The following is a 26,631-nucleotide window of genomic DNA, read 5'->3' on the forward strand; positions in this document are numbered from 1 at the left end:
CTCATTATTGCGTATTTGACAGAACAAGAACAGTAATTGACACTTCTTCTCTTCCCTTCCTCAAACACTGTACGGCAGAATCAAATACTGCACTGAAAACGTTTGGGTCTGGTATAAAAACACACACAATCCAAGAAATAAGATGTTTTATTTTGCTTTAAGAATGACTGGCAATGAATGCAATACCATTTCTGTAGAATCAAAGACAAATCATAATCTGAAATATGAGTACTCGTAAACATCATGCATAATGCATAATACACACTTCTTACACACACACGCTTCTTGCATAACATGATCCACTGACTTTAAGTCATTATACCACTGTCACAAACACACAACTACTGAGGCTCAGACCACCTGTCTCCTCTGATCCTGGGGTCAGAAAAGGAATGATATAGGGTAAAGAGAGAGTAACAGAGAGAAAGGCTTTTTTCTGCCCAGGTGACCCTGTTCCACACCACCAATCAGCTCGACCATGACTGATCCTCTGCAGAGACATTGTTACTAAACTCATTTGTTTGCTGCATTTTAACCCAGCCTGCATGGCCTAGTTAACACAGAGCACACAGGGAGGCTGACCGCTAACACAAAGTTTAATGCTTTTTTGCAAACACAGAGCCAAGTTCAGATTAAATTTATTAAGCAGCACAAATGCAACATTTTCAGGTTTAAAGACTCATGAAATAGTTTACCGGAGCCTATTGTGTGTAATGAATTAAAAGCACAGTGACTGAGAAGTTTAAATAACGTTATGTAATGTGTGAGGGAAGTGTGCGCTCACACAGCACTAACCCCCCCTAGTGGAAGGAAAATAACACCAATCAAAGTCAAAAGACAATGCTAATCACAGGTTACATCAAAACAGCAATGCTGATTCTCCCCTTAACTTCATTTGCATTCAGCTATGGGAAAAACGTTAAGCTATTATTTAGACAGGAAATACAGTAACGACAGTTAAGAGTTAAAGTGCTCCTGAAATCAAAAGTGATGTTTTAGAGCTTTTTGTACGTTTCCCTTAGTGTTATGGATACCAATATGACAGTATATCTAGGAAGAAAATACAAAAAAATAGTTTTGGAGACATTCTCGTTTAAATTTTGTACCTCACTTTTTGCTGTTCTCATCCATCCATTCTCTGGGGCACTCGGGACGCAAGGGGCACAAGTGGACGGGGTGCCAACCTATCGCAGGGCACAATCGCACACACACTTACACACGACGGACAATGTGGAAACGCCAATCAGCCTACAACTCATGTCTTTAGACTGGCGGAAGAAACCGGAGGAAACCACCGAAGCAGGGGGAGAACATGCAAACTCCGCACACACCTCGGAGGTGTGAGGCAAACACACCTCAGGGATTCATCAGGGGTGTGGCATATCTCGAACATTATTGGTTGTTGTTGACATCCTGTTTCAGAAGGAAATACGTGAACATACAGGATCAAGTAACGACTCTCAACCCCTTTCATTGGGATGTTTAGGTCTATAATCTGGACAAATAATGTTTCAAAACTGGGACTCTCTTTAAGCTTTGACCACATATAATAATAGACATAACAATGCTATTAATCATGTGAGCACATGTTTCACAGAACAAACGAAGAGCAGGGTCCATCATGGTCAGCAGATCTACAAAGGCCTTTGCTGGACTACAGGAGTCTCAAAAAGTGAATGATGCTCTTTAGAAGCAGTATCAGGTTTAGTGATGACACTATTTGTATTCCCGTCAAAGCCAGTAGTACTTCTGTTTGCTGTAATTAGAATAGTGCCTGCCTGCTTTCTATACATACACTCTCTGTCCACTTTAATAGGAACACCTGTACACCTCCTCATTTATGCTGTAATCCAGCCAGCCAATCATTTGGCAGAAGCAAAAAATCATGCAGATACAGATCAAGAGCAACAGTTAATGTTCACATCAAACATCAGAATGAAGAAAAAGTGTGATCGCTCTGACTGTAACTGTGGCATGGTTGTTGGTACCAGAAGGTTTGAGAACAGGAACAGGAATCTGAACCTATCGTGGGCACAAACTCACCCAAACTGGACAGTTGAAGATTAGGAAAAAAAAATCACCTGGTCTTTTTCCAATCTTCAACTGTCCAGTTTGGGTGAGTCTGTGCCAATGATAGGAGTGGAACCTGATGTGGTTTTCTGCTGTTGTAGCCTATCCACCTTATGTTCTGAGATGCTTTTCTGCTCACCACAGTTGCAAAGAGTGCTCAGACCAGTCTAGTCATTCTCTTCTGATCTCTCTCATCAACAAGGTGTTTCAGATCAGCAGTTTCTGAAATACTCAGACTAGTCCATCTGGCACCAACTACCATGCCACGGCTAAAGTCGCAGAGATCACACTTCTTCCTCATTATAATGTTTGATGTGAACATTAACTGAAGCTTTTGGCCTTAATCTGCATTGTGCTGCTGCTACACAATGCGCAGCTGATTGGATAACTGCATAAATGAGTAGGTGGACGATGAGTGTACATCACTGAATCAGGTTACTCTAAAGAAAAGGAAAGGTTTAAGAATAATTTAAACTTTATAGGAGACTATAGGAGTCTGTGGGACTCAGTGTGAGGCCATGGGTAGCAAGCTAGCTGTTTAAGCCTTATATATTACAATGTACAAGAATTTGGTGGCCGGACATCTTTTGGGCATGATGAAAGAGAGCATATCTGAGCTGCGGTGATGCTTTAAAATATCTGACTGTAAATTACTGACATGCGAATTCATATTACAGGTTAATCAGGGCGACTCGCAGCAGCTCGGGAACATCATGTTTATTTTCTCCCTGACTCAATAATGATTTCTATTTTTTTTACTTTCAGCAAAAAATCTTGTAGCTGTAAATAATAACAGATTTTTTAGCTGTGGATTTTGGACCTTACTTTAAATGCACTCAGCATTATCAGCTGACCACTGATTCAGAAAAAAGCAACGGCAGGCTTCAGCTGAAATGGGTGACAGCAGTGGAGTATTTTTATTTTTTTTGCCTTGCAGAGATCGCCTCCACACTCACACAAGTGGAGCGGCACTTATTTGGAACAGTTTCAACAGGAGAATCCTCTTAATGCATATTTATGCAATTTGGTGCTAAAGATCAATGTGTGTGTATCAGTGAGTATTTGTGTTCGTGTGTTATCCTCACCTCCAGCTGTACGCAAGCAGGCTGTGGGTGTGTGTTCGGGAAGCTGGGGCTGGTGGACGAGTTTTCGCACTGCTCTGCCATGTGCTTCACCTCCTCCAGTTTCTGCTCACAGCTCTTCTGAGAGTTCAACAGGGTCACCTCATAAAACTCCTGAATATCTAGCAAAAAGTAACAAGATAGAGAGACGCATTGTTACTTCTCACTCCAGTTTGCACACTGCATGATTAAAAAAAATATATTATAATCCCCTCACCAGTAACACACCAAATTAAATGCAGCCAGTTTATCAGATTAGAATTTACTAATTTCAAATAAACTGTGCGAAAGAGAGCAAGAGAGAGAGAAAGCTGTTGGAAGCTGTTACTTTTCACTCCAGTTTTAACACTGCACTTTGCCGGAATTGTAACTCCACCCTCGGATTAAGCCCCAGAATAATCCCTTCGCTGCCAAAACACCAAATGAAATGCAGGCAGTTCATTAGATTGATGTGTTGGTGTCTAAAAAAGGGCTGCAATGAGAGTTAAAAAGCAGAGAGGCCTATAGCCTGGAGATTACCACAGAGCAATAAGCTGATTAATTTGAGCTCTTCTGACAGATGATGTGATTAGAAATGCATTTAAAGCAACTTCAAGCACACACTTCTAATAAATTAGAATAAGAGTCAGGAAATACGATCTGTATTAAAACATACATTCATAGAACTGAGACATGTTTTGCACGGATTATACACGTTCCAGTATCTTACTGTTCAGTTTGTACACTCTGTACATACCTCACATATAGGAATTTGTACATACTGCAAAATAATTACAGTTTATCACACTGCATTATTTTTTATTCATATAAGTCTAAATGTAAAGTTAAAAAGTTGCTCTATTTTTCATTTTTATTATGATGCTTAGCATCCCCAAGGCTGCATCACTTATACATAGGCCACTGTAGTACATCCTACTTTACGCTCAGGCCTTAGAAAATATCTAAACTCTCTAAATAGTGCACAATATAGTGAATATGGTATACAGACCTTTGATGGACTCAGCTCTTCTTCGTGATTTGTCCTGTTAGTTCTTATTGGGACATGTTCAGAATTAAGTTACGTGCGCATAGTCAGGAGTTAATACTGAAATTGCGCATTTCAGTATTCAGACCTCAGACGTTAACAACACACTACTCAGTTACTCAGTACTAATCAGACAGTCGTATGGGAGTTGTGTGCACAGAATGGAGTTTGATAAAAACAAACGTTTTTTTTTTTTCTTGCATTATATGCACCACCTTGGCTTTTTTAACACATTGTCAGACAGCTAGTTGTAACCACAGTGACACCCCGAAATTCAGTTTGAAGTCATTTTATTACTTTAACAACTCAAAATAGCAAATTAAAATCACAATGAAATACCACTAAATACCACATATACATTACAATTTTATAAACCCGATTTACTATCTCATGGCCACATTAAATTTTGAACAAAAATTATTTTAAAATATGAAAAAAAAATAATAATTTTTTTGGTTGCCCGTCCAATCACTTGCTACAACTCTCAAAAAACACAAAAACAGCGTTTTTCACCAATGAAAGCTTCCCGCTTTCTTCCAATTTATGTTTGGATCAAGTGCTTTATACACACACATATATATATATATATATATATATATATATATATATATATATATATATATATATATATATATATATATGTATATACAGTTGAGGTCAAAAGTTTACATACCCCTTTCAGAATCTGCAAAATGTTTATTATTTTACCAAAATAAGAGGGATCATACAAAATGCATGTTATTGTTTATTTACTGCTGACCTGAATAAGATATTTCACATAAAAGATGTTTACATATAGTCCACAAGAGAAAATAATAGTTGAATTTATAAAAATGACCCCGTTCAAAAGTTTTACAGACTATTACAGAAGGTTCAAACGCACACTGATGCTCCAGAAGGAAAAACCATGCATTAAGAGCCAGGGGGTGAAAACTTTTGAACAGAATGGAGATGTGTACATTTTTCTTATTTTGCCTAAATATCGTATTTTTTCATTTAGTACTGCCCTTCAGAGGCTACAGAAGATAGTTACATGTTTCCCAGAAGACAAAATAAGTTAAATTTACCCTGATCTTCAAATTCAAAAAGTTTTCACCCACCGGGTCTTAATGCATGGTTTTTTCTTCTGGAGCATCTGTGAGCGTTTGAACCTTCTGTAATAGTTGCATATGAGTCCCTCAGTTGTGTGAAAAGATGGATCTCAAAATCATACAGTCATTGTTGGAAAGGGTTCAAATACACAAAAAATGCTGGAAAACCAAAGAATTTGTGGGACCTGAAGGATTTTTCTGAAGAACAGCAGGCAGTTTAACTGTTCAGGACAAACAAGGAACTCATGAACAACTATTACTAAACAAAAAAACACAGCTGTGGATCATTCAGGTAACAACACAGTATTAAGAATCAAGGGGATGTAAACTTTTGAACGGGGTCATTTTTATAAATTCAACTATTATTTTCTCTTGTGGACTATATGTAAACATCTTTTATATGAAATATCTTATTCAGGTCAGCACTAAATAAACAATAACATGCATTTTGTATGATCCCTCTTATTTTGGTAAAATAATAAACATTTTGCAGATTCTGAAAGGGGTATGTAAACATTTGACCTCAACTGTATGTATAATAACGAGGGCTTATTGCTAAGCCATTTTGTTAATTTAAGACAGATTTCATGCAGTAGTATTTGGCAATATACGGTACCCTGTTAGATGCTTGGAATCTTCTCATTTTTATTAGTTTTTTTTTTTTTAATTGTCTCTTGCTTTCATTTTATGTTTTACTGAATTTTACACAAAGAAAAAAAGCTAGATGTGGTGCTTCTTCATTCTGCATTTTTATCCCCTGTTTTTTATGCACCCACATAACCCATCTCTGAATACTGAGAACTTTCCCTGTGTAAATATGGGCATATATTTTGAACTCTGAATATGGCCAATTGTCTGGGTATTTGTGTTCTTTTGGCTCTAGTGTTTTTCAGCTGTCTTACATGTGTGATGTTGCATGTTTAAAATGAGTAATATAAATGAATTGTATTTTTTTTTGTTTGTTTGTTTTTTGTTTTTTTAACTAGTATAGTTACGGTGTCCTAGTTCTTGATTTTGACTTTGCTTGTCTGTACGGAACTGAGTAACTGAATCTGCCTGTTCCTTTACCCCAGTTAGGAACAATGAGTTTTTTGAAACCCCAAATCAATACAGATGGAGCAGAATAAGCAGTTATGCTCTTTATATCCCAAGACATGAGTGCTATATCCAATATTTCTCTTTCAGCTTCATACATTTCAGCAAATTGAAAAAAGAAAGTTAACAAAAAAAGCATGACATTTTTCCCCCAATTTATTAAATAAGATTAGGACAACTAGCATCCTAGCATCCTGCCTCTGTGAACCATCAAGCTACAATCCTTTGAAGCTAAATTTTCAGCAGAGCTCAGGCAAGCAGACAGATGTTTCAGCAAGTCACAGGTACAGGATGCCACAGTGAATGTTGGGTAAAAGTCAGTCACCAAGCCACAAATCTATGACTTCAATTTACATGATACAAAGCTTTCATATGGTGAGAGGGAAATGTCAGAGAAATGACAGCTGGACACGCGGAAAGTGACGATTCTCCTGAATCAACATGACAAAACTTCCCTGAGCCTTGTCTGGAGCCTTCAGAATGCCAAGATGCACAAATAGGTTACAGCTTAAAATAAATCAGAACGATCATGCTACATAAAACAAGCCAAATCTACATCTGCTATTAGAAGTGCATAAGGGCCTTGTTTGTTCTGATTAGTGTAAAGCTGCTTGGAGGTCAGAACCATATTGCAGCTGGAGCAGAACAAAGCAGCTATTCTCCTTTTAATAATATAAGCATCTCTGCAGGGGGGGAGATCAAGAAAGAGTGTGTTCATTTGCATTTAAATACAGCCTAATGACATCTAACGGCTTTCACCCACAATTGGCCAGCTGGTCCGAAAACTCCAGCAGCAGGATGTGCTTCACATATCGACAACACCGAGTAAAAATGAACTACACTTTTACATTCAAACTTGCTCAAGAAAAAAACTCCAAACACATGAAGAAACACTGTTCAGAAGAGTGAGATACCCAATACTACCAAAGACCACAATTTATGCAAATCCCTACTCTCAGAGAGACGTAGGGGAAACTTCAGTTATAAAAAAAAAGAAACACAACGTTTTTATCAAATAGTGAATGATGGAGAGTTCTACTGCAATTACACAACCCTATGTGACTAAACCTACAACATTTCCCCTGCATAGAGTACAGAATATGTAAATAATTTTACTGAACTTACAAGTGCAGAGAAACTCCGCTGGTCACCATGGACATGTAGAGTGGAACGTGCTCACTGAAGCGGTGCGCTGCTGTGTGTGTGTGTGTGTATATATGCATGTGTGTATGCTTAAGCTAGGAGCCTGCGAGCAGCCTGCTTAATCCTCCCAGAGGCCTCTACAAATCAGACAATGACCTTACGCCCCACATGGTAGTGTGCATACACACACACACATACACACACACACACACAATTGCACTCATCTTTAGTTCAGAAGCTGCACCTGTTACTGTACCTTTATATATGATCAAAATCCTACAACTCTTTGTTAATGATGAACAGGATGTAATGTAATACTAGAAGACTGGACTCTCTCTTTTTAAAACCATGAGTACAGTTCCCTTTGGGACATTCCCTTTCCCATGAATGTTTGCAAACTGCAGGACTACACATTAGCTGCGTGCATATAGAGCTGACAATGTTTAAGTCACTATGTCGGAATCTGACAGAATCAATTAAACCAGCCTCCATGCAACCCTGCACTGATCCCTATAACCAGCACTAATTATAGTTTGTAATTGTAACTGAGGTTGGTTATAGAAAGACCTGACATTTCTTACAACACTTCAGCACCAAAGAGTTAGTCAAGCTGCACCTTTGCTCAGTGTTGCATCACATAGTGGACTGAGGACACAATAAATCCTTTTTAGGGTCCACAGACTGACTATATAAGAAACAAGGAAAGGTCAGAGGCAATGGGTTTTAGCTTAAAGGATTATTTAATTAATCTGCATGAATTAATCATCATGAGGCTGCAGCCACACAGTGTAAGCATCCCAAGGGCAGCCCTTTTGTGCCCTGCTTACTGAACCTGTCTGAACCATGACAGCTGAGCAATCCATCTAATTGAAAAAAAAATCTGCTTAATACATTACATTAAAAAATTTCATACTACAATCCATACATTTTTTTAACATGAACATTTTCAATGTCTACTTAAAGGATCAGAATAAATTTGCAATGCCTTTATGGTCCATGCAAGAGCAGGTAGAGCAAGAGTTACCCAAGGTTTGTTCTTACAAACCAGACTTCTAGAGAGTCTGGTATTTTTTGGCCAAGAACTGCCACATTTCACTGACACTCAAACTTTTTTAATTATCTGTAACTGCTTCAAATAAAACTCAGTAATAACTTTAAAAGATGAACATTTTTCACTACAGTGACTATATCTTGCTCCAAAAAGCTCATTCAGTTTGTTTTCACATTCAAAATGAATACGCAGATGTGCATATATGAGAAACTATTCTAAAATTTGTGACCATCTGAGGCTGAGATTACCCAGGACAAGGAAAGTTACGATGACATGAAGTTGGCCATCAAGGGTGGCCAGGTGCTTGCACTGTTGCACAAGCTCCTGTGTAGTGTATAATAGGCATGTACCAATAATCTGTTACACAATATCTCATAATATTCAACGTTCTAAGTATCTTTATTGCAAACAATTTTTTTCTTCCGAATTTGGAGCCTTCAAAATTCTTTTTTTTCAGAATTCTGTCCATATATGTGTGTTCTATTCAGGAAGTACAGTAGCCATTCATGTAGGGAGTATTTTGGTCTTTGTTTATGCACTTCCAAACAAAAGGCTGTGTAATTCAGGAGCAGCACAGGGATAGCTGTTTAAAGGCTGTGTAATTCAGGAGCAGCACAGGGATAGCTGTTTAAAGGCTGTGTAATTCAGGAGCAGCACAGGGATAGCTGTTTAAAGGCTGTGTAATTCAGGAGCAGCACAGGGACAGCTGTTTAAAGGCTGTGTAATTCAGGAGCAGCATAGGGATAGCTGTTTAAAGGCTGTGTAATTCAGGAGCAGCACAGGGACAGCTGTTTAAAGGCTGTGTAATTCAGGAGCAGCACAGGGATAGCTGTTTAAAGGCTGTGTAATTCAGGAGCAGCACAGGGACAGCTGTTTAAAGGCTGTGTAATTCAGGAGCAGCACAGGGACAGCTGTTTAAAGGCTGTGTAACTCAGGAGCAGCACAGGGATAGCTGTTTAAAGGCTGTGTAATTCAGGAGCAGCACAAGGATAGCTGTTTAAAGGCTGTGTAATTCAGGAGCAGCACAGGGACAGCTGTTTAAAGGCTGTGTAATTCAGGAGCAGCATAGGGACAGCTGTTTAAAGGCTGTGTAATTCAGGAGCAGCACAGGGACAGCTGTTTAAAGGCTGTGTAACTCAGGAGCAGCACAGGGATAGCTGTTTAAAGGCTGTGTAATTCAGGAGCAGCACAGGGATAGCTGTTTAAAGGCTGTGTAATTCAGGAGCAGCATAGGGATAGCTGTTTAAAGGCTGTGTAATTCAGGAGCAGCACAGGGACAGCTGTTTAAAGGCTGTGTAATTCAGGAGCAGCATAGGGACAGCTGTTTAAAGGCTGTGTAATTCAGGAGCAGCACAGGGACAGCTGTTTAAAGGCTGTGTAACTCAGGAGCAGCACAGGGACAGCTGTTTAAAGGCTGTGTAATTCAGGAGCAGCATAGGGATAGCTGTTTAAAGGCTGTGTAATTCAGGAGCAGCATAGGGACAGCTGTTTAAAGGCTGTGTAACTCAGAAGCAGCACAGGGACAGCTGTTTAAAGGCTGTGTAATTCAGGAGCAGCATAGGGACAGCTGTTTAAAGGCTGTGTAATTCAGGAGCAGCACAGGGACAGCTGTTTAAAGGCTGTGTAATTCAGGAGCAGCATAGGGATAGCTGTTTAAAGGCTGTGTAATTCAGGAGCAGCACAGGGACAGCTGTTTAAAGGCTGTGTAATTCAGGAGCAGCATAGGGACAGCTGTTTAAAGGCTGTGTAATTCAGGAGCAGCACAGGGACAGCTGTTTAAAGGCTGTGTAATTCAGGAGCAGCATAGGGATAGCTGTTTAAAGGCTGTGTAATTCAGGAGCAGCACAGGGACAGCTGTTTAAAGGCTGTGTAATTCAGGAGCAGCACAGGGATAGCTGTTTAAAGGCTGTGTAATTCAGGAGCAGCATAGGGACAGCTGTTTAAAGGCTGTGTAATTCAGGAGCAGCATAGGGATAGCTGTTTAAAGGCTGTGTAATTCAGAAGCAGCATAGGGACAGCCTTTTTCTAAGGTACCTCATTTTGACCAAATGTGGAGGCAGCATTACAGGTATCCTCAGACATCCATCATTTTGGTCACTGGCAAGTGCACCATTAAAACACGACAGATGTAACCAGTCATTTCCAGCTAACGATTTACAAACATGAGTTAACTTCAATTTCAAGAAGTCAACTTGCTTAAATTTAGCTAGCAAACTAGACAGACTATTCATTTATCTAGTGGCAGGTAAGCAGCTACAGAGTGATTTTAGCTCTCTATCTGTATTTATAAAGCCTGGCTATGTTTTTATGTGAGCTGAAAAGCTGAGAATGAGTGATCGTGGGTCAGTGCACTAGGTAAAGATGTATGATGTTACCGAAAGGTGGCAGAAATGTAATATCTGCCATGGTCCTTTTTTGGTTAAAAAGTCTGCCTAATAAAATAAGTATGGATAAATTATATGTATATTAGTAAATATATTATTATCATATTACTAATTATAATGATAATATCATATTAGCAATGATAATTTCATAAGCCATGATTAAAAAATGAGCCTGTTCTGGTGATATTAAAAGCCTGGTGTACAGTACATTCAGCTAGGATGGAGCGCTGACAAGGCTTCATTTCTGTAGTTGTTTTTTTTCTTGTAGTTGGAGGACAAAATGCTTTTATGATGTTCAAGAATGTGCTAGTTTGTTGTCTAAACCACAAAAACGATGTGCAGCAGTGCTACACAAATGAATGCAGAGCTGTGCAGAGATTAATAATGCTGTTTTCCTTCAGTGCAATGTGTTTTCTAAAGTGCAGATAATGTGTTTGTACTGCAGTACATTCCTAGCCTTTCCCCTTTTTTTTTGACGTGTGTGTGTGTGTGTGTGTGTGTGTATGGCCTAGACCATTGCGCACACTTCTCAGCAAACTAGTACAGGATTCCTGTGTGGACTCTCCATCCCATCAGACATGCTGAGCAACACACGCAACAATGTCTGCTAACATGAGTGCACCTAGTCACCATGGATGGTAGTATTCTTTGCTTAATAATATTGCTTAATTTCACCCCCGTTAATTCATTTGCCAAGTAATCAACGCAATGGATTGCGTGGCTGGAGTTCTAAGTATGTGAAGTTTGGCCTTTCTTGCTTACTCATGAATATGGATGCATAATTTATAATGTTGTTACTTGGCTGAGGGGCAAGCTCAATGTGTTTTTAATATATCTTGTTTTTTTTTTTTTTACCCCATTTTCACCCAATTTGGTCATTTGCCAATTCCCACACACAAGCTTGCCCTCCCCATCACAAAACAGCTACCAACCAGAGACGGTGAGGTCTAGCCTGAGCTTCCTCTGAGACAATGTTTTCGAACTGCCGCTTATGCTACATTACAGGGCAGCCGAACACACATGGAAGAAAACTCTTACTGCCCTCTTCCTCATATATGAGCTCACATATGTCTATGATTGGCTAGAGAATAGTAAAGCCATTCTTCCCACCCAGAGCATGGCAAATTTTGCTGTCTTTGATGGGGTGAAATTAATATTGTAAATATTATACATGCATGTAAAGTTCATGTGTATGTGACATCTTAGCCAACTGTTTTAATTATTCCGCTGACACCCAAAGAGTTAACTTGTTTGGTTACACTATATGGCCAAAGGTTTGTTGACACCTGACCCTCACACCCACATGTGGCTCTTCCCCAATCTGCCAACACAATGTTGGAAGCACACAATTGTATAGGTAGTCTCTGTATGCTGTAGCATTACAATTTACCTTCACTGGAGCTAAGGGGCCCAAACATGACAAAGCATGACAAAGCTCCTGTGCATAAAGCAAGCTCCATGAAGACACTCGAGTGGCCTGCACAGATCCCTGATCTCAAGCCCACTGAACACCTTTGGGATGAATTGGAATGCTGAGTGAGTCCCAGGCCTCCTCACCCAACATCAGTTCCTGACCTCACTCATGCTCTTGTGGTTGAATGGGCAAATACCCACAGCCGTGCTCCAAAATCTAGTAGAAAGACTTCCCAGAAGAGTGGAGGTTACAGCAACGGGGGAATAAATCTGGAATAGGATGTTCATTTTAATGCTTTTATTGGGTATTTATCCATTTATATTACATTATAAATATGAATGAGAACATGTATTCAAGTAAAACAAAGAATGCATGGGCCACTGAAAGAGAGTTTATCTGCTGTGTTTCCAAGGCAACCACAACATAGACCTGAAAAAATTTACAGATGAACAGCCTTAGCATGATCTTTCTCTCTTTCTCTCTCTCTCACATAGGCTGAAGTTCAGCTTCTCTACTGTTATGTAACAGGTGGGTGGGTGGGCTTGCGACATTAATCTCAGCTCCTCTCCAACGTAGGATTATTCCAGTGTGGGCAGGAGCCCACCAAAAAACACACACACATACACACACAATCATATACAAACTCTCACTCCAATACATTCATAAAACATTCATTCATTTGTGTTACAGCCTCTGTGTGCAGCAGACATTAACAACAAATATTAAAGAATATGTGCTTGTAGGCAGCAGGCCAGCAGCCAAAGAGTTTTTCGCTGATATTTCACAACGCATGAACGACCAGAAGACACACAATCACGCAACAATACGGCAAATAACCTATATCAAAGGGTACACTTACATTAATAAAAAAAAAGAGATGTTCTTACATGAAAACTGAAAGCTGACTTGCTGAATGAATCATCATGCTTTTTAACCATTTATAGTTACTTCTAATGTTGTGTAACATCCATGAGACAACTTAGTTCATGTTATGTTATAGTTTATGTTTAGTTCAGATTATGTTATAGCAGCTATATTCAGTTGTTCCCTCATCAGCCTCTCTTTTCTCTCTCTTGAAGTTGATAAGAAAAATAACACAGTCTGTCATGTTACTGAAAAAACAGAAAGCACCAACTCCTCTATCCTGAAGACTCTAAGATCCGAGACACACTAAGACCCAAGACACCCTTCATAAAACTCACCTGGCAAACACCATCACCATATCAACAATTCTATGCTTCTCTTTGTTATTCCACAGAGATATCGAATTCTCGAATCTTATTGTTCAGAAGGTGGTGATTCATTTTCCATAACACCACAGCCAACAACAGTGCTGGCTATAATTCACATAATAGGTTTACATTAATGAGATTTCATTCTGGTACACAAAGGTGGACTCTAGAGGGTGTTGATGCCCCAGCAAACATAACTGTCTCACCCTCGATCTCAACCTCTCTGAAGCAGTACTATGCAATGGCATGGTCACTTTCATTCATAGAGCCTCATATGTCTATGCAACATTATGTTCTGTTTCACCCCTCCTAACCACCAGGGGTGGTGAATATCACCTGCATACCTTCTGGTGCACATGTGCACTTTGCTGACTTTCACTTTGCTGACCCTCAAATCGCCACAGCCTAGTTGTGGCCACACCGGCCTCATGCAAGCCTTAAATGGACAGAGTCTTTAGTCCCTGAGCGCCCCCCCCAGTTACCATGTGGGTCAGGCTCTACACAGCAGCAGAATTACCACCACTGAACAGTCCCTGTAGCCCATCTTGCTGGTGTGCTGCTTTACATCTGAAAACAACGCTCACTGAGCATCGACTACATACCCACGAGTCCTGATGACAATGTTGCAGGTGTACAGTTCTTCAGAATCAAAGTTCCACCATTGGCCCCAACCTTTTCAGGGCTCAGGGCCTCATCAGTATCAGACCCCATGCTTGCTGCTCCGGCCCAAGAAGTTTGTTCCCTCTTGGACAGAGGAGTGATCAAAATAGTAGAACCCATGATTCAGAACAAGGGGTTTTACTCAACATGCTTCCTAGTAAGGAAGAAGGATGATGGTTTCTGTCTGATTCTAGATTTAGCAAATATTTCATTGTTCTAGACCAAACATTTTTATCATAGCCATGGCTGTAATTTTTGTATTCATTACCCCGACAACCACCTGTCTCTTCTGTCTGAAAGCATTGGTTTTCCCCTTAGTAATTAATTTATTAATCAGGAAAGTTGGTTATTTTGAGAAGTCAGTAGTGGTGTTGCCTCACAGCTCCAAGGCCCATGGTTCGATCCTGAGCTCAGGTTACTGCCTGTGGGGAGTTCTGCATGTTCACTCGTTGTTGGCGTGGGTTTCTATCTGGTTCGCTGATTTCATCCCGTCTCCCAAAAACATGACAGTAGGTGGATTGGTGACACTAAAATTGTGAAACAGTGTTTTAATGTGTGTGCACGATGCCCTGCGATGGACTGGCGCTCCTTGCAGGTTGTATTCCTATGCACAGTGTTCCTGTGATTTCCAGATCCACCATTACCCTGACCAGGATAAAGTGAATGAATTATTTCAAGAGAAAATACTATTTTTTTTAAATCCTCATGAGAATTATTTCAGTTAGAGAGACAAATAAGTAGTTTCTCCTATTGTTTGAGTGGAAATTTTTATTGTCTGTAATGTTTCTTAATACAATCATTTATCCTTATTTTCAATAATTCTGGATTTGACTATATAATTGCAATAGTTGAATTGCTCTACCATGTCTAATCATGAATAAATCTATACATTAAAAATAGATATAAATGCAGAAAGTGATTTTGTTACTGAAAACATTTGCAGGCTGATGATGGATCATGTCTGTGGTTTCACACAGGCCACAGCAGCTTCAAGTCATTCTAATCAAGGAGCGTGGAAAGAAATAAAAGAGGCTAAGCTTATTATTATTATTATTATTATTATTATTATTGTAAACATTGGAGCTTCTGCCTTCTCACTAAATCCAAATCTGGAAAATGTCTGCGTTCCCATGGCGACTAGCAGAGAATTAGCTTTAAACTCTGAGGAAGGTACACATGTTGTGTTCTGCTGTAGGATCTGATATTCATCAAGGCCAAAACACTGAATCACAAAACAGAAGGATGACAGACTGTCCTCGCAGTATTTCCGATGATGAGATGAGAAACTGAGAAAAAACACTTGTGTGATGGCACTACACCAGCTCCAGTTCATCGTAATATAGTTCAGGACACATTTAGGCCTCTGGAAAAGAGCTTTAAACAAGGAACAATAAAACTTTCTGACTGAACCCACTCTACGACTCCCCAAAACACCATGGTGCCCTCTGGTGGTGCACTCTGTGCTATACAGCTGAGAAAATAGAGTCTTAGTAAACATTTAGACTGGGACCATTAACACACGGCAGGCCGTCATAGGTTAGCTCAAATATCACCAGCTGCCATACTAATGTAATGTAATCTGTGCTGATGAGGAGAGAGATTGAACATTTCCAAAACTTACTGTGAACTAAAACAACAACAAAAAAGTGTTAAATCATCTCATATTTGTGGGATATCAGCAAGCGCATGGCAACAAAGCATTTTAACAAAAATACAAAGATTATGATTTTTGTAAACAGGCACAAATGTAGGGAGCCTAGATAGCAGATGCAATACTACACAAGTTATTATGTTTATTCAGTTTGTGTGCGACAGTGAGCATATTTAGTCACAAGATACAGTCACTGTTGCTATATAGAGACAGGATTGAGGCACTAAAGAAGATTAAGATCATTTAAAAGTCGGCATCGTATATAATATTTTCAAAGTATGACATTTTAGACATATTAGGTGTGATGTTTGCTTTCTTAATTGCTAGGCAACTTTCAGAGGGCCAGTTAAACTTCCATGACTGTATTCTCTTCCATTTCCACAAGGTGGCAACAATTTTCTTTCTGAAGTAACACAAAGTAGATCATGACTGGATTAATTAATGGTAGGCACACAGCAGGTCAGCAGTTTGCATGTGTTAATGCTCTGGAGGCAAAGGCTTGGTAAAGGAAACATTGCAGCACATTTGTATCAGCAGGTCAGCAGGTACCTCCTACAGCAAAACAGGTAAAGATAAATCTGAAGCACTGATTCACTCAGCACAGTGTCTAAACACAGTCATAAGTAAGTCTGAGTCCACTGTGTCTGAGACCTAAGACTACTCAGTTGAGATTTAGACCACAGACCTGAGATCCAGGACCATTGACCTGAGATCTAAGATCACTGACTTAAGATATAAAACCACTGACATGTGACTGTAGACCACGGACCTCAGATCTAAGACCATGTATCTGTGATCTTAGACCACCGACCTAAGATAACTGACATGTGATCTATGACAGCTGACATGAGATCTAAAACCACTGACCTGAGATCTAAGAACACTGTCTAGGTCAGTGCTGCTGAACTCCAGTATGAGAAATCCTCTGTCCTATAGTTTCAGCACCCTGATCCAACACCCGAGCTACTTATCAAGCTCTTTCTGAGTTCGGTTCACGGTTCTCAGTATATCACAGGATTTGCTTACAACAATTTTCAAACAATAGCATTTAATAGCATTAAACCAGGGTTGGGAGGGTTACTTTAAAATGTATTTTGTTACAGTTGCAACTTTTACATCATAAAAATCAGTAATCAGTAATGTAATCCAAGTATCACAATATGAAAGTAATGTAATCTGATTACTTCTGGATTATTTCAAGATCACATATGTAAATAAAGTCAAGAGAAAAGAAATATGAACAACATCAGCAACATCACAAAAGCATCTCAAGAGAACAACTTTAGTGTTTCAGCTGAAGTTATGATGGAAATGAGAAGTGACAGTGGAGCACACTGCAATGGCAGGGACCAGTGACAAATTTGAAGATTGAAAATACTATTAATTTTCTTATTTTTGCAACATGATCTTACAAGTTTTGTTATATAGTATGTCCTTACTAAACATGTTATTATTTGTTTAAAAGTTTGATTCAGCAAAAAATCCAGTTCTTTGTACATCTTGTTTTTATACATTAGTTAAGTTCATTAACTAATGTTAACAAGTACATGGAAAATATGTCAGTACCATCACACACAGCATTAAAAAAAAGTCTATACCATTGACATGTACAATAGGCTATTTCAAAATTCATGTTGATCTAGGCTGTGATCTTTCTTCATTTCACAGATCGACCTTGGGGGGTCGGGGGAAGCTCCCCTTATTGGCTTTGACAGTAGGCATCCTGTGTTCCAGGAACAGATGGAGTGGAGTGATCCTGTTGATTTCTACCAAAATACAGGACGTTCCCAGCTAATTCAGCACAGCTGGCAACCCTAACCACAACTGTGTAACTAACTAACACTAGCACTAACTAACACTAAATATTTTTTATCTAAACTAGCTAACATGATTTCCAAGCTTAAATGCTTCTTTAAATTAGATGTCGAGTCCTTTGATAAAGACAGCGTCTTCACAGCTGGAAAGCATAGTTTGCACTGTACTGTTATGTTGTTGTTTCCATTTTCTCCTTCACAGACAAAATATTTTTTAAATTTCCACTACTGTAATGCATTTTTTCCAGTGGGAATCATCATGATAAACAGCCTTTTCAACATGCCTCTAGAGCAGAATGATTAGAGACAGATGTTATTTGCGCACACACCAGGAGATGGCGACGACTGGCAAGAGAGAACCAGAACTATAATCAAGCAGCTGTCTATATTGCATTATGTCAAAAGATTAATTTCTTTGGTTTCAAATTAAATTGTAGTCCTGATAGTATTCCCATTTTTTTACTAAATGTACCTGTAATCTGATTACTTTGTTTTTTGTCATAACTGTAACGGATTACAGTTACCAGTTTTTTGTGTCCTGATTACGTAACAACATCACATGTATTCCATTACTCCCCAAGCCTGCATAAAACTGCTGGGGTTCTGCAGGATTAAATTAGAATGGCGCCACAGAGGTGACATGGTGGTTATGTTGTGATAAGGCGTGGTCATAATTGAATTTATTGAGGCTACAGGTTAAGCTTCTTGTGGCCACAAGAAGCTTAATTAAAATATTAAAGATGGTTAAGTTTCTTAAGATCTATTTTGTGGCCACAAAAATGTAATTTGTGGAAAACATTGTATTTTAAAATGAATGAGACACAGAGACATCAACTGAATTAGACCATTATGGCTGCAGGACCCGAACAGTGGAGATGATAATATTACATTTTACTTCAGTCTTGTAATGAAGCATAAAGACATACTGGAGTGACTGCCATTGCAACATGGCTATACCAGTAGCCCGTGTCATTCATTCATTCATTCATTCATTCATTTACACTGACTGCTTTATCCTGGTCAGGGTTAAGGTGGATCCCAAGCATATAGCAGAAATACTTTGCATGAGGCCATCACATCACAGGGCACAACAAACACACACACATTCACACCTAGGGACATTGTAGCATAGCCATTCCACCAACTGGCATGTTTTTGGGAGGTTGGAGGAAACCGGAGAAGCCAGAGAAAACCCACATAGACACTAGGAGAACATGCAAAACTCCACACGGACAGTAACCTGAGCTCAGGCTTGAAGTGGGATCCCTGGAGCTGTGAGACAGCAACGCTACCTACTGCACAACCATGCCGCCTGCCCACATCACCTTAAGAGAATTCTCAAAATGAATAGAAATTTATGCCCATTCCAGCGAAAAAATTAACTGAAGGCCACTTGTTAAGTATGATGTTCCCAAAAACATATTAACTCGTGGGCTCAAGTTACATAATTTGTGGCCATGACCCCAATAAATGATATAGTCAGCTTTTAACAGCTTTAAAGGAAGATATGATTTTCACCTGCTATGTGTGTTCATTAAAAATAAGCTGCTAGGTTTTTCAAATCACTTTAAAAAAAAGGACACAAAATATAACATTCTCCTAAAGTGGAGTACTATGGGCTTTCCTGAAATTGTAGAAACCCACATTCTTAGTGTCTTGTGCTGGATTTAGATTGTCAGAGATCTCCCTTCTCTCTCTTTCTTACTAATTCTCGCTCTCTCTCTCGCTCTCTCTCTCGCTCTCTCTCTGGTCCTGTCAGGGAAAGCCGTCCCAGGAGTGAAATTATTTAATTACGACTTAGCAGAAGAGAACAAAAAAAGGCTCCTTGTGGGACGATGGCTCTGTTGAAACACGAGCGCAGAGCCATAGCCGCACTATTACAGGGAGCAGCATCCAACCTTATTCATCTGACAGTGACAAATGGAGCCCATTAAAGATCTCTGTGCAACAAATTGGCAGACTGCAGTTGGGTTCCCGAATGGGCAGAGTGTCAAACTGATCCAGATGAATAGGCATGATAATGGATACTTAGCAAATGAGTCTTAAAAAGAAAGCCAGCTGTGATGATGGACTGAAGGGCCTTGATCTCTGTATAATAAGAACATAATACTAATTTTAATTTTATAGCAAATTTTCATGTTTTATAGTATGTGCAAAAAAAATGAACAAAAAAATATATATAAATGCATAAATAATGAACAGAAGCCATGTAGTATGAAGTCAAAAATAAAAAGCAAAGATAAGATTAATAAAAAACAATATTCTGCAAAAATATCTGTATGGGTTACTAAAAATACAAGATTTTATTTTATTTTTTTTTCTCTAATGTATTCTAGTTTTTTTGGACTATACAAACAAAAGAAAGTCTCTCTAGTTCCCTCAATAGAGATGTATATTTGAACTTCAAACCCTTTTTCCATTTTACATCCACCGTGCTGGAGTACAACAGCTTCGCTAGTCATTATGGACCTTCAGTCTGCACACGCTGACCAGATTACGCACAGTCTAATGCCTCATAAGATGATTATTGCTATTTCAGGAAGCACTACTCACCCGTTATGGTTTAATGGTGCTTTATTGATTATCAATAAGTAAGGGCTCACAGACAGACAGGTCTTGAGTGTCCTGAACAGATTTAAAGATGCAACCTTTAAGGTAGACATGAAGCAGTCATGCTTAAGGAGTCACTATAACTTAAATACAAAAAGGGTGGAAATACTCTTGGTTCACATGTTAGAAAAATGTCACTGTTTATTCTCTCTGTTCTGTGTTGCATAAATGACAATCCTAAAAAATGCTGAGGCAGAATGAGGACTTGATAATATATAATAATGTCTGTACTTAAAAAAAATATGCATAGATTTTTTTTCTGCCGACACGTTAGTTTCAGGATTTGAGAGTTATTTGTCCAATATGTAGTATGGCTTTAATAATGATTTAATTAGCAGAAAGTGGGCTACTGATGTGCAAGAAATGGATTTTACTGTAATTTAAATATAAGGCAAGAAATACCAAACATTATTATAGTGGACACTTTAATAAGAACACCTGTACTCCTGCTCATTCACGCAATTATCCAATCTGACAATCTGCCTAACAGGAAGGCTACGATATCTCATAACTCTTTACACCTGTGGTGAGCAGAAAAGCATCTCAGAAAGCACAACACATCAAACATTAAGGCAGGAGACCAACAACTGAAGATTGGTGAGCCTGTACCTAGTCTTGCCATTCTCCTCTGCCCTCTCTCATCAACAAGCTGTTTCCACTCACAGAACTGCATTTCACTGGATGTTTTTAATTTTTCATTTTAAAAAGGAAAATCACTTATTGAACTCCTCTGATTATGTATATTGGTACTTCAAAACTTTTAACAGCAGAACCCGCATGCTTAGCTAGATCACATACCTAATGTTAGTGATGAAAAAATAAGTTTGATTTGTTTGTATTAATTTTAGTAGCTGTGACTACTACTAAATAAAATGCAAAGCAAAAAAAAAAAAAAAAAAACAACCTAGTTTACCAGCAGAACATGGACATGTTTCCAATTTCATAACTGTGCATATTCATATAGCTTCACATTTTTCATCAGGGTAAAGATGTAAAGATATTCTAAAGGCCATTTTAGTAATTTATTATAAAACATATTAAACAATTATTATTTCACTTACGTTGCTTTTATTAATTTAAAATAACATGGGTACCATTGTTCCCCTGATGTTTCGCACAACTTGCAGTCAGCTTGGTTACTAAAACAATGTCAGCAAAACTGTGATATTAATACTGCTGAATCAAAAGCTCCTAATTCCAGTATGAACTCTAGAGTTCTGATGGTTAACTGACTCTGTCTGTAAAATATTTAAAAAAATTAAACATTAACATTTAAATGATTATCAGACCTTCCAAAGTTTACATACTGTATTTTCATATAGTGATATGCTAAAATGAGTAATCACTCAATAATAGACCAAAAAAGCAGTCTTCTTTTTTCCCCCCAATAAAAATGACAGACAAGTCAATCGACTGATATTAACCCTGGAAGCCCCGCCCCCTCCCCCATCTCACATCAGTAACAGTGCTGCTGCCTTGACTGATTTTCCTTCTTAAAAAGATGCAGTGACGCCGCGTCCTCGGTTTTAGTCAAAAGTACATAAAGAATGTTTTGTGTTCATTCATGTGAAATAAAATCTATCAATGAATGTTCCACTTAGCTAACATTACACAATTATGTAGGTAACAGTTACTATAAATTTGTGCAATGCATATTCCCTACATATGTGCACCTGTGTCTTCTTGTATGTTATCACATATTCACTCTATGTTAGCTGCAGGAGCATGTTAGTGTAGCTCGAGAATTTCATTGTTTTCCTATGCTCCGTATCCGGAATAAATATGACAATAAAGTTGACATGACTTGGAAAAAGTACAGGTCACAGGAGTATGGCAGCCAAACTCCTCTTTTCTATTTATTCAAATGAAGATTGGACCAGAGAGCAGAATGTCTGCAACTGAGTCATATTCAATTAGAAGCTCTTACATGAGTCTGGTCGCTGAGTCTGGTCACTGAAATCACAACAGCCATCTTTCCATTGCAGAATTTTAGACTCTGCTCTGGAAATAAAACACCAAAGCTACAGTTTCTGGTAATGTTTCCAATGCAGTGCCTTCACTGGCAACGTAAAACCCTACAACTATAATAACAATATGTGACATTTATAATGATGCAGGAAAAACCCATCTCAAAAAAAGAGCTTCAGGTAGTGAAGTTTGTTTTGCTGTTCATTGCTACACAGGAGATACTTTGCATTGCTGTAGTTTATACACTATGTAATTAGGAATAACACTTTCAAACTGCTGTTGGATGCCTGCATCAGTCCATATGTCTAGACTTTTATTTTAGGAACACTTTAGATTTGTTAGCCTTATATTCCATTTTGATGATGACATTATTGGGCGACAGGTTAAAGGCATCAGTAGGAGTAAACAAAGTTATGTAACTGTAGTAACCTCTCAGTGTGACAGGAACAGGAAACAAGTCCCTGCACCAGGTTTGGCCCACAATAAAAAGGGTTTGTAATGCTCTCAAGTAAGGTTGTTGCAGTGTCACGGTTACTCAGATGGTATATGACCAGATGGTTACCTCAACGATCACATTGTCATAATATGGATTAAAACATGTGTCACCTTTTCCTCACAGCTACTCTCTCTTTCACCTTATAATGATATTTTATGGAAAACGTCTTTCTAAAGCCTTATTCGGATTGGACTTTAGCATGGAGAGGTGAGTAAATGTAATTATTACGTAAGTATCTTTGGGATTTTAATTCTTTTTCAATCTGTTATGTCAGTATTTTTTATGCATTGCCTCTGCAAAGATTGCCTCTGGAAAGATTATGCCAAATTTTACCTTCTAAAAAATAACAGCAGGTGATATACATCCAATCTGATCTTACATGTTGGTAAATATTCTGTCATATCCTGTGGCGAAAAGATGATTTGCACTTTTTATTCAGCATAAAGACACTAAAGGAGGTGCTCTTTCCTATTGTCTCCCACTGAAACCAAAATAAAACTGTATATTGTCCAACTTTAAAGCACTGAAAAATAAAATAAATATGATATTTAAAAGGACGTGTCAGAGAAGCAACATTTTCAGGGTTTATAGGTAAGTTATTGAGTTCCAAGAACAGCTCTGGCCTACATACAGTACATGTTACGGTCATGTGACCTACTAATGATCAAGCGCATCTTGCAAAACCACAATCCTACAAAAAGCAGTTAAACAAAAGATCAGATATTGTATTAAAATAAGGTGTATGCAGTATGTATAGCACTCCCATCTCTGTCAGAAATCACTTGTCCTGTGCAAATCGATCATAATTACTACAGACATCCTCAGGCAACATTACTTAACAAAACGTACATCCGGACATTTTATCCCACAGAAAGAAGCACAATTAGGGGATTTGATCTTTCTGTTTCCTTTGGTTTTTTGTTATAGATTCAAGAATGTGCAAAAGGGTCATAAAGAGCCTTTTGCATAAAGACTTTCGTAATAAATTGTGCTTCTCATTGTGCAATTATTCTAGAAACAATTTCTTACATCTAAGTCTTCAAACCTAAAGGCTGAGTGCATAAATTTGCATCCCTTGTGGTTTTAGCAGAAAAATATAAAAAGTATCTGTATTTTAGAATTTAGCTACAAAATAAAGTGAAATCAAGACAGCTTGAAAGGAAATAATACAACTGAGAAGATCCAAACACTGCTCACAAGATCTGCAAAGACATTGGAGGGAGAAAGGAAAGCAACGGTAGTAGTAGTATGATTTATTTATATTAATGCACTGTTATAAAGTATGCATGTAAATAAACTATGTAGTTTATTTCTTGTGACAATGAAGGAACATATGTGAAATATAGTATGCTAAATGTCTGGATGGATCAAATTAATTCCTTTATCTTTTAAGTCTTGATGAACATTAGCAAAGCCGGTTTAGTTAAGCCTGTGTCAGCAAGCAAGTACAAATAATTTGAACAAATCAATGAAAATTAATATTACATAAAATCACAAAAACTTTAGAATTTTGATATTTAGATCATAGGCAATTTGTCTCAGACAAAGCCACAATTGATTATGATTTCTCACAAATGTACATGACTCCAAATGACCTTGAAAGAAGAACAATCTAGTCAACAACTACAACAACAAAAAAAGAAGTAAATATGAAAATTGCTCAGGTATAATGGCTGGGAGACTAAGAACACATTTTGAGGTTTTCAACACACAGAAACAATGTGCAAGAAAGATTATGAAGCACATGTGAAAAAGACAAGAGGCCCTGCAATACATCTTCTGCCACATCAGCAAGACTAAAAATAACTTTATTTCAGAGGAAAGGCCCAAATCTGCAGAAAGAATGAACGAGCAGTGCCTGGAGCAAACATGACATCAGCAATTATAAACAGGTTTAAGAGCCTGTGCAAAGACGTTTTATTTGTTACGGGAAGCGGCATGTAGAAACTGCACACCAAAATCAATGTGAGAAACTTCACGACATAATACATAATACAGTAAATTGGTCAGACCCATTACATATGACCCTGGCACCACGTTTCCAGTTGCAGTGTGTGTGCGTGTGTGTGTTCCTTTACTGAGCAAGTCTGAATACTCACCTATGAGCGCCTGAAAGAGGCTGCTTCTGAAGATGCCCATCACTCGCAGAATGGCAGCTTTTAGCTGCTGCTCCTCTGGCTTCTTCAGTCTGGAACAATAATCCTCCAGCAGCCCTAATGCTCGGGCCGTATCTGCCAAAACAGCCGCAAAGCATTAATGTCACTGAGATCTGGTAGGATTATTGTTATGATTCTACATGCCAAGTATTATTAGTTAACACCTTTATACCACAGCGCTGTAGAATTCATTAATCTGATTGATCAGAAGTTCTAATACTTTATCACGCCCCATATAATCTAAGCCTAATTATAAACAGATTTTAAAAAACACATCGTTATTTAACAAAGGAAACATCTAATTGTTGAAATGATTAAGTTTTTTGTGCTTGAGTTTTGTGCTTTCTAGTTGCTCAGTCACACAACAAGTTGCACTTTTTGTCTTATTAACATCTAAAAAGAGAAAAATAATAGGCTGAAGGAAAGAGTGTTGGATGGGTATGTGGCAGCAGGGGCGTGGTCGAGCGCCAGCTGCGGACGGAGAGGAGACGGGTTGAGCCGGCAGGTAACACGTGATAATTCTCACCTGTGTGTGATTACGGCCAGTTTACTTATGTGATTTTTTTGTCCTTTTAGAAAAGCCGTGAGCCAGAGAGAGAGAGAGAGAGACGGAGCTGACTGAGCCGACACTACGCACACAACACACTTGCGTTAGATTTGAACTTGAAAGTGAACATAACAAGCTGTGAGCGGCGTAGTGTTTGAGTTTGTTGAAGTGGAAGAGGTGCACACTGAAAAGTGCGCGCAGGAAACAAAAACCCTGCCAAAATATAAGGAAGCAAGAAGCTCTGTAAAAAAAAGTTACCTGTCTCACACACACATGCAGTGGATTCTACAGTGTCATATATTAATAAATTAAAAATTGTAATTGCTGGAAAATTACAGGGGTATAAGAGGAATAATGCACTTCAGGATATGCTGAAAATAATCTGCTTTGCGTCAGGCCACATCACAACACCCATCAATGATCATTTTCCTGCAACAGCATGCCGCCAAGTATTTTATTCCATACTTAATTCTTCAATGGCGTGCTTTTGTTTGCTCTTCCTACAACTTTCTTACAGTTATTTCTGAGCAACTCATTACAGCTTAGTCATGTGGCACTTGTTTCACTGTATCAGCTACTTTACCTCTTTAAATCTCCCAGGATACTCCCAGGACCTGTAGCACGTCCAGGCTGTCATTTCTCACAGCTGACTAGATACTGTTCCTATCTACTATAGCTACTGAGTAATCGGTAGTAGTATAATACGTATAATAATTAATAATTAAGAATAATATAATAATATAATAGTATATTATAATAGTATAATAATTAAGAATAATAATTAACTAAATAATAAGCAGAGTTTCGGTTTAACTGCTATATGCGTGGATTTCATTATGCCTCAATCATTAGCTTTGGATAAAAGCATCTGCCAAATAAATTCAAATGGAAATGCAATAAGTGCCAAAAAAGTAACAGTTAAATAAATTCGACAGTGAAATCTGACTTCACGAATGATAATGATGACACAGAAAATAGTCTGAGAGAGTCGATAGACTATGAAGTCTCTCTGTGAAGATTTATTTATCATAACATGATTTTTAAATTTTTTTTAAAGATCATGTTGTGTATCCTTCTGACATTCGAAGAAGTGGAGTTGTGTTG

General features: G+C 38.3%; 1 protein-coding gene across 26 annotated transcripts in view; it reads right to left on the reverse strand.

Annotated features, from left to right (window-relative positions):
• dlg2 (discs, large homolog 2 (Drosophila)) overlaps window positions 1-26,631 on the reverse strand; it is a 229,147-nt gene that overhangs the window by 200,494 nt on the left and 2,022 nt on the right. For 25 of the 26 annotated variants that reach the window (XM_026941645.3, XM_026941655.3, XM_026941644.3 and 22 more), the window contains exons 2-3: window positions 24,924-25,055; window positions 3,156-3,313 (exon numbers count right to left, since the gene is read on the reverse strand). In XM_026941645.3, coding sequence (XP_026797446.2) covers window positions 3,156-3,313; window positions 24,924-25,055 — 290 coding nt within the window. Of the gene's footprint in view, window positions 1-3,155; window positions 3,314-7,526; window positions 7,631-24,923; window positions 25,056-26,631 lie in introns of those variants that run through there. The other variant, XM_026941656.3, reaches the window with a different exon arrangement.

Source organism: Pangasianodon hypophthalmus, chromosome 17, assembly GCF_027358585.1.
Source record: "Pangasianodon hypophthalmus isolate fPanHyp1 chromosome 17, fPanHyp1.pri, whole genome shotgun sequence".
NCBI classification, from domain to species: Eukaryota; Metazoa; Chordata; class Actinopteri; order Siluriformes; family Pangasiidae; genus Pangasianodon; species Pangasianodon hypophthalmus.